At 34.9% G+C, this 8,632-nt stretch overlaps 2 protein-coding genes across 2 annotated transcripts in view; both read left to right on the top strand.

Moving 5' to 3' along the window:
- Positions 1-8,632, top strand: part of LOC109080469 (NACHT, LRR and PYD domains-containing protein 12-like) — a 303,365-nt gene that overhangs the window by 220,335 nt on the left and 74,398 nt on the right.
- On the top strand, positions 5,508-7,378 carry LOC122136018 (gamma-glutamylaminecyclotransferase C-like). Its single transcript, XM_042717549.1, has 2 exons — positions 5,508-5,665; positions 6,612-7,378. Exons 1-2 carry the CDS (start codon positions 5,642-5,644, stop codon positions 7,095-7,097), a joined length of 510 nt encoding a protein of 169 aa, XP_042573483.1. The 5' UTR covers positions 5,508-5,641; the 3' UTR covers positions 7,098-7,378.

Here is an 8,632-nt window from a genome sequence, read left to right as displayed (position 1 = left end):
ACATCAATAATCAGCATATGAACCTCAACAATGGTGAACATAAAAAAATAAAAATAAAAAATAAATGCAGCAGCGCATGCTGGGAGCCATGGATGAGTTTTGTACTACAATAGTACCCAGCATGTATTGCAGCATGTTTTTTTTTTTATTTTTTTATTTTCTTGTCACCATTGTTGAGGTTCATATTCTGATTATTGATGTCTGTGTGTGACTAGTTGCTGCCATAGAACAAAGATGTATGTGCGTAAAGTGTTTGGCAAGTCCTTTATATTAACTGATTATGATAGAACCACCACCTCTTTGAATGGTTTTCATTGTAATCAACTGAACTAATTATTTTTGTCAGGTTTTACAGTGTGGGGGATTCAAGGAAGTTCAAGAGAGTGCATAGAGATTGCTGCTGTTTAATCTATGGAGGTGCAACATCTCAGTATTGCTGTGTTCCTTCTATGTGTTGTTTCCCTTTGAAAACATACAATGTGCAAACATATGTTGATAAATTTGGCTGCATGGACAGAAGGTGAAAAACAATGATATATCAATCCCTGAGAGGAACTGTTTTTTCTCTAGATATGATGAGAATGTGTTCAGTATTGATATGTGATGAACTAGAACACCCTAAATGGTTCAAATATAAGCATGAATCCTGTGGCATGTGGGTTGTTATGGCAAAACACTGGGGAAAATCAAAAATAAAGCTGAAGTGGCTGAACTGAGTAAAGCCCTTGCAGCTGGAACTGCAATCACATGCTCGCCCCACTGGACGAGATTTTCTAATCAAACCAGTTGAAAGCTATATGTACTGCCTTGCCACCTCCCTCCCTCACAACCAGTCCTGAAGGCTCAAACCCCTTATACTCAATTGATGGGCACATATTTCTGCACAATCCTACAGCATGTATTAGGAGACTGAATTAATGTTAAATGCTGCCTGAAGCTTACACTGTTGTGGGAAGCCTGGCCATTGGCTTGTAATGTCGAAAGAAAAAAGTCTATGATCAAAAGGGTAAAGCAAAACCAAAAGCCACTCCAAGAGAATCACTGTATACCTAAACACATGGAAACCAAAATATGGGTGGCTACAGAGCGAAGGGCATGTGGAGGATAAAATAAAGGACAATAAATCTGGAGTCTGTTTGTATGTTTCATTTAATAACAGCCCGTACAGTTTGCCTGTTGTCGGTTTGACTTTTGATAACAAACCTTTATCATTTCTTGTAGATACATGTGCTACTTACTCCTCTTTTACCAGAGCCCGGGACCCATCCACAGTAAAACAGTAGCTCTGTAGCAGAGGTGCAAATTCCAGGATCAGAAAGTAAAAGTCCTCCTCAGTATTTTGTTCCAATCACCTGGATTTGCTAATTAGTACAGTTTTTCAGCAGACATGGGACCAAGTCATTCCTTTCAAGTCACAATCAAGTCTCGATTCAAATCCCAAGTCCTCAAAGAGTTAAAGTTAATGAGATAATTAAGTGACTAATTAAATGGAATGACTTGGTTCCACCTCTGGTGAAATCAGCTGCTGAGTTCATGGATGGAATAAACATATGGCAGGACTTTTACTTTCTGACCCCTTGACTTAATACCTTTGCTTTGTAGGTATAGATGGCATCCCCAGCACATGCTCCCTTACCTTACAGTGAAATCAAAAACAGATTCAACAATATTTTTCATGCACAAATGTGTGGTTACTCCAACATCTCAATTAAATTAGTTGGAAAGAGATATGATGTATGAATTAAAAATTACAATGTTTTTTGGACCCCAGTTCATGCATTTGCACTTGGCTTCCTGATTATTGCTCGGATTTGACCCACATCCTATTACTGAGCACTGAGACAAACAGAAACTACTGCTGTTTCCAAACCACAGCATCATTTGTATAGATTAGTGAACACAAAGCACAGGCAGAAGTAGCCTAATAATTGTAAAAAAGGAGACATTTTAATCATTTATTAATAAACAAATGTTTTCTTGTTTTGTTGCAAGATGAAATTCACAGTGCTGACTCTCTCCACATGGATGTGCCTTCAGAGAGAAATACAACCTTCACAGATTACATAATGCTTTTGTTCTGAAATGATTCGTTTAAAAGACATTTCAATCTTTCTGTAGATATATTTATCATGTATGTGAGACACCACAATTTTAAGTTAATTCATTATCAGGAAAAAATTCAAGTGATTTAGAGGGCGCCTCCCTGTCCTGCGTGCGCATTAATAATTTTCGCACAAACACTTGAGTATGAAAATTAATTCACATTTTGCATATGCATTACAACTTAAATTATTTTTTACATGCAATTATCCAAAATAAAACCAAACAAGATTTGTAATGAAGATAAAACAAATAAGAATAAATGCTGCGCGTGCACTCAGCATCACTCGCGCCGCGCAAGTCTTGCACGCAGACATTTTACACACCTGCATTTAAATGCGGCTGCAATTTTATTTTTTTACTTAAATTCTATGTAGGCAAGTAACGGCGGCTCCCTTTAAAATCACTGAAGTTGTCTATTAATGAAGCTCTTTTTTTTATTTACATCATTTGCACTTTGGTGATTATAATGAGAAAACTTGAGTTTAATCGTGAGAACGTTTTATTAATCAGTCCATTCTTTAGAGTTTCAATGATTTAGCTAAATCGTGCAGGTTTAATTTATTCGTTTCTTGTTTTAATAAGGCCCAAATAATGGGAACGAAATTATACAGTGCCTCACGTTTTACTAAAATAAAGAAAATAATTTATAAAACACACAACAATTTCTTAATCAGTGTACAGACAAATATATTTTCCCAAGAAGTTGTCTGTCAAAATAAAGGACAGGTAACGAATAAAAAAAAATGTTGTTTTATTAAAGGAATTTTAAAAATATAAATTAAAATATAGGCCTAATATATGAGAATATTGACATTTTGCATATAAATCCATGTAGCCTAGCTCACTAAAATAGGCTACCACTTTTAATGCTCCGATGCAAAGTGAACCACAATTTCTTTTGAATAATATAACACATAATTCATATTATATAAATAATACTGCACACCTATTAAATGTGTCAAATCTAAAATATGGTGTAATACTGTGTAGCTTAGAGAAAATATAAGCACAGGCTCAGGCACAGGCTTGACATTTGTCCTGCTTGAATTCGTTCTAAGTAGTGATGTGTCGTTCGTGAACGAATCGTTCTTTTTGAACGAATCTTTTAGGTGAACGACTCGTTCTCGTTCATTTAATCCACTGACTCATATTTCTCGTTCACTGAAATTCCTCCCTCCACAGCAGCGCGGCGCTATTAGCAGCGCATGCGCAGCTCGGTGAAACCGTAGCTCTGTGAACTTTTTCATCCTGTCAAAGAGTTACTCAACCTCGAGCCAATAGCCTTCGAGTATGAGATTTGACTAAGCATGTGATTTGTTGAATGTAGTGAACTAATACGCCCTTCACTGAACGAGTTTCATATGAGTCTGAACGAAATCGAGAGATCTTATCGTTCGTGAACGAGTTTAATGAATTGATACATCTCGTTCCTGAATGAAATTAACTGGTACATAGCTTATCTCGTTTGTGAACGAAATGAATGAGAGTAAACAGGGTCAGTCGGCCATCTGTCAATCTCGCAAAAAGCAAGTGCAGTTATAGGTACTGTGCACATACGCTTGTTTTCATATTTAGCATACAGAACATAACTCATAACGTTTAATTGATCTTAAAAGAGCATAACGTTTAATCCCCGATTTATGAATGTGAATATATAATATATGAACTGTCTGACCAAACAATTAAAATGTTAATTATGCAAGAAAACCTCGTGCTTTGTTCATCTGAACAACTTTAGACTTTATTTATTGAATGCGATTATGCACTCATTTTAATAAAGCCAAATCAGTTTTTGTAACAAATTAATACGTTCGTTGCCTTAAGACAACACATAAGACACTCTTTTTCACCACCTGCTGGCATATTTTGTGTAATATGAAGAAATGGTCACTGAACGAATCAGTGAACGAATCTGAACGAATCATTTTGGTGAACGAACTGAAAATGAACGAATCTCTTGAAAGAATCATAATTTCCACCACTAGTTCTAAGAAATGCACATAACTTCATAATTACCAAACTTTCATCTGTGAATATTAAATATTTTAACTACAGTGTTTTTCTTTCATTTTCCCCGACTGCAGCCGTCAAATGTAACACATCAGCCAGGCAAAACTGATGTCTATTTGCGAAAATGTGCTTTTGATGCACTTGTTTGATAACTTGTGATTAAAGCGCCGCTCAGCAATCAAAAGCTGCAAATGCATTTTGCAGACGTGGCGGCAGCGGAACGAGCAGCAGTAGAACCACCGTTTTGGATGACCACCTACTGTATAACAGTTCAACAAACCAAGGGAAAAGATGATTTATACATAATCATTGTTTAACCCAAATCTTTGATCATAGTCCTGATTTAGGTTTGTTTTTGTTTATATTGAAGAACTACATGACTGCTGTAATTTAATAGCTTCTTAAAACTTAAAAACTCCAGAGTCAGAGTATGAATCCCAACAACGGTGAAAGACAGCATCTTGAGATAAACAGATCAACTCTGAGCATCACAAAACAAGCTCCTAAAAATATCACATAAAAACAGCAAAAATAAAAGAATATAATCAAAATAAAATATGTTACTAAGAAAAGTCAGTTCATAATTTATTCATGCCACAATGCATGATGGGAGTTATTGATAAGTTTTGATTGGTGGCCCCCAGAATGCAACATTTAATGGTCACCATTGTTGAGGTTCTCAGCATTTCATTTGGTTTTGTTTTTCATTATTAAAGTTATTTGTTCAGAATAGCTTTCACTGTATATTCACAGAATGGTTGTAATATGTAATGTAAACCTAACTCAGAGAGGAAGGTCAAATAACAACAATAACAAAAACTATCTTTTGTTTTGTCTAGCTGTTATAACAGCCAAATAATATCTAATATTAAAGAATTAAGATTTAAGAGCCCATCTACTGATTTATTTTTTTGTGTGTCTGTGTGTTTTGACTAATTTTGAATGGTTGTTTTGTAAAAATTTTATTTGATTAATTCTAATGAGTTCTTGTGTGTTTAATTTAATTAATAATATTGCCTGTAATCTGCCAACACAATTTTATTAAGTAAATATAGTGTATTACTTTTTACAGTGTAAAACTGCCCCTGGTAGGCTATAACCTAATTTATTATTACATTTATTAAATTATGATATGTTTATTGTAAAATTTTAATATAGTAATTTTTTTGTATATATTTTAAGAATTTTCAATGTAACAATTTAATATTGGTATAAACCATGTATTTAAAAATGTACTTTGACAGCGCCTTCTGTTTTTGCTGTATGTATGTTAGTATGTTTAATTCTCTCTTGATGCTCAGTTTCTTTAATCTACTGTGAGATCTGATTTTTACTGCATTTCTACTGAAATAAAAACAGAAAGTATCTTCATAGCAAACCCCGCCCATCCCGCATGTCATGTGACATCATGACCTGCATTTCCTTATTTTCCTAAAGTAAAACACGCAAGGTTTGGTTGAAGTCCGTTGAGCTTGTTTCAGCAGTTTGTTCCTGTTTTCTCTCAAACTCACAGTTTGATCTTTGGATAATGAAAGTATTCATTATATTATCGGTAAGAGAAATAGTTTTCTTCTGGTTTAGATGTTTATTATTAGCATGTGCTGTGTGTTTACGTGAGATACATAATCAACACTAATTTAATATCATCAAGCAACTATTGCATCATATCATCAGTGTTTTCATGTAAATTGATATAATGTTTGATCATTTGTGGTTTTAAATGAACATATAACAGCGTGGCTTGAATAGAATAAAAGTCCCTTGAAACTTCACCATCTGAAAATATGCACGACAGAACTCGTTTGATCATTAAATATGCACATTTGTATTTTTCCATGCTTTTATTTTGTGATCAACGATGAATTGTCAGATCTATATATTAATATATTTAATATGTAATCAACTTTTTTAATAAATTTAAATATTTATACAAAAATGTACATTTAAACACTAAAAATGTCAATAATGTGTAAACGACCTGAACGTTTGTGATGCTTTAATTTTACTTTTAGATAAAGATTGTTGAGAGTGTGTTTATACCGTACTTGATCTCAACATCTGACCTTGTAAAGACCTTTCTCAGAAATTACACTTTCATCATCAAACATGTTTCATTTTTTGCGATCAGTCAAGTTTGGAATCATATAATTTGAGTTTGTCCAGTACAATCTCTACTATTTTTGAACAAAGACGATCATCACAACCCTAAACAGCGCTGTATAAATACATTTATATATGTACAGCATATTTATCTGGGTTACATTTAGACTGAACATTCACAATTGCTTTGAAAGCGCAAGAGAGAGTAATGTAAGAATGTGTGGTGGTGGTGTTAGGGGAAGACAGTAAAGTGTGTGTAAAAATTAACAAGCAATGGTGAATTAGCTGTCAGTTTACACATTTCTGCAAAAAATATTGTTCTGTAAAAATAAAAGACCTGTAAATGTCATTGAGTTAATTTTAAATACTAATAAAGCATCTCATCTCTTTCTCCACAGCTCATTATCAATGTGGTGTGTCCCACAGTTTACAAGCATCATGTCTTCGTCTACGGCACACTGAAAAAAGGCCAGCCCAACCACTCTATAATAAACAACAGAACCATTGGTCAAGCCGAATTCCTCGCTCACGCTCGAACCGTAGAGCGATACCCACTCGTGATCGCCACCAAAAACAACTACCCCTTCCTGCTCAATGTGCCTGGTACAGGTCAGCGCGTCCACGGCGAGATCTACTCCGTAGACCAGAAGATGCTGGACTTCCTGGATGAGTTTGAAGAATGCCCTGAGTTATACCAGCGCACCAAGGTCCGGCTGGAGGTGCAGGATGGGGACGGTGACGTAGAAAACACACTGAAGCCTGAAGCGTTTTTGTACAGCACAAATACATATGAACCAGAGTGGCTCCGGAAACCAACATACGAGAATTATGATACGAACGGTGATCACGGACTGCAATATCATGAGGACACAAGCCCTGAGTAATGACTGTACAGGTGCTGCCTACCAGGGTCCAAAATTGACATTTTACCAACGTGTCAGTGTCACGTCAATTTACCATTTAGATTTTTTACACTTACGTGTGTTTTCTTATGATTATGTGATTGTCACTCCAGTATAATATATCTAGATAACAGGTGTATTTGTACATATGCTGTAGAAGTGTTCATTATTATGAGTTTTCTAAACTACACTTTACAAAAAAATAATTAATTCAGTATTTTCTTTCCTTCTTTTTTTTAATATAAATTACAACTAATGCAGCACATCTGTTGATATGGATTTGTTTATTCTGAACATATTCACGCATTGTCAAACATACATTTCTTCCAACATATAATGCATATTGTGATATTGATCAATACACAGTTAGTATCAAAATGTGTCTAAAAATGACATCCTACAAAAAAAAAAGGTTTGAGTGTGGTACAAACGCTTAGAGGAAGCATGTGCCGTACGTTTCAGGCATACGAGGTGGGACCAAGTCACACCTTTCAAGTCACAAGCAAGTCTCGAGTCAAATCCCAAGTCCTCAAAGAGTTTAAGTTAATGAGATAATTAAGTGACTAATTAAATGGAATGACTTGGTTCCACCTCTGGTGAAATCAGCTGCTGGGTTCATAGGTGGAATAAACATATGGCAGGACTTTTACTTTCTGACCCTTGGATTTTATACCACTGCTCTGTAGGTACAGATGACATCCCCAGCACATGCTCCCTTACTTTACAGTGAAATCAAAATCAGATTCAACAATATTTTTCATGCACAAATGTGTGGTTATTCCAATGTCTCAATTAAATTAGTTGGAAAGAGATATGATGTATGAATTAAAAATTACAATGTTTTTTGGACCCCACATTTTTTTTGTTTTTTTGTGAGGGTTGTGATCTGACAGCTAGGAATATCCCAAGTCCTCAAAGAGTTAAAGTTAATGAGATAATTAGTTGACTAATTAAATGATGATTGTGCATTGGTGATGAACACCTGCTGTTATTGAGAATTACATAGGATCAGATGTTGATGTTTTATTGGTTAAAACTGGTACCACCATCATGGAGATCAGTGTTTGCTTTAGTTGGGCTCTTGACCCTTGACTCTAGTGTTAGATATCTCTCTGTAACAATGCATTTAGTGTTGTAAAGCAGGGAGATCAATACTGTACAGTGAGCAGATTTTAGCTTTTTTTTTATGTTGAGATAACAATCAAAAGTTGGTTTAATTATAATCAAAATAACTTTCTGTATCTATATGTCTAGGTTTTGCATAATCAACCCTGGGAAAAAAAGTGCTGCTCTAATAGTTACTCTGAATGAATTTTAAATATGCATTGGATTTTATTTTTTTTTTTAGTCCAGATGTAGTTAGACACACACAGACATCAAAAACCAGCATATGAATCTCAACAATGGTGGCAATCAACAAAATGTTTCATGCTGCAATGCATGCTGGGTAATACCATAGTAAAAACTCCCATCATGCGCTGCAGTATGAAAAATTTGCTTGTTATAAAACAACATTC

This window comes from Cyprinus carpio, chromosome B1 (assembly GCF_018340385.1).
Source record: "Cyprinus carpio isolate SPL01 chromosome B1, ASM1834038v1, whole genome shotgun sequence".
NCBI lineage: Eukaryota > Metazoa > Chordata > Actinopteri > Cypriniformes > Cyprinidae > Cyprinus > Cyprinus carpio.
Note: the sequence above shows the minus strand (reverse complement) of the source record. Positions and strands in the feature narration are given on the sequence as shown.

What these genes read in the sequence shown, in the direction of transcription:
- LOC122136018 (XM_042717549.1), top strand. Translation starts at nt 5,642, where the DNA reads ATGAAAGTATTCATTATATTATCG. An exon ending in AAGTATTCATTATATTATCG is followed by an intron (nt 5,666 to 6,611) that starts GTAAGAGAAATA and finishes CTTTCTCCACAG; the next exon opens with CTCATTATCAATGTGGTGTG.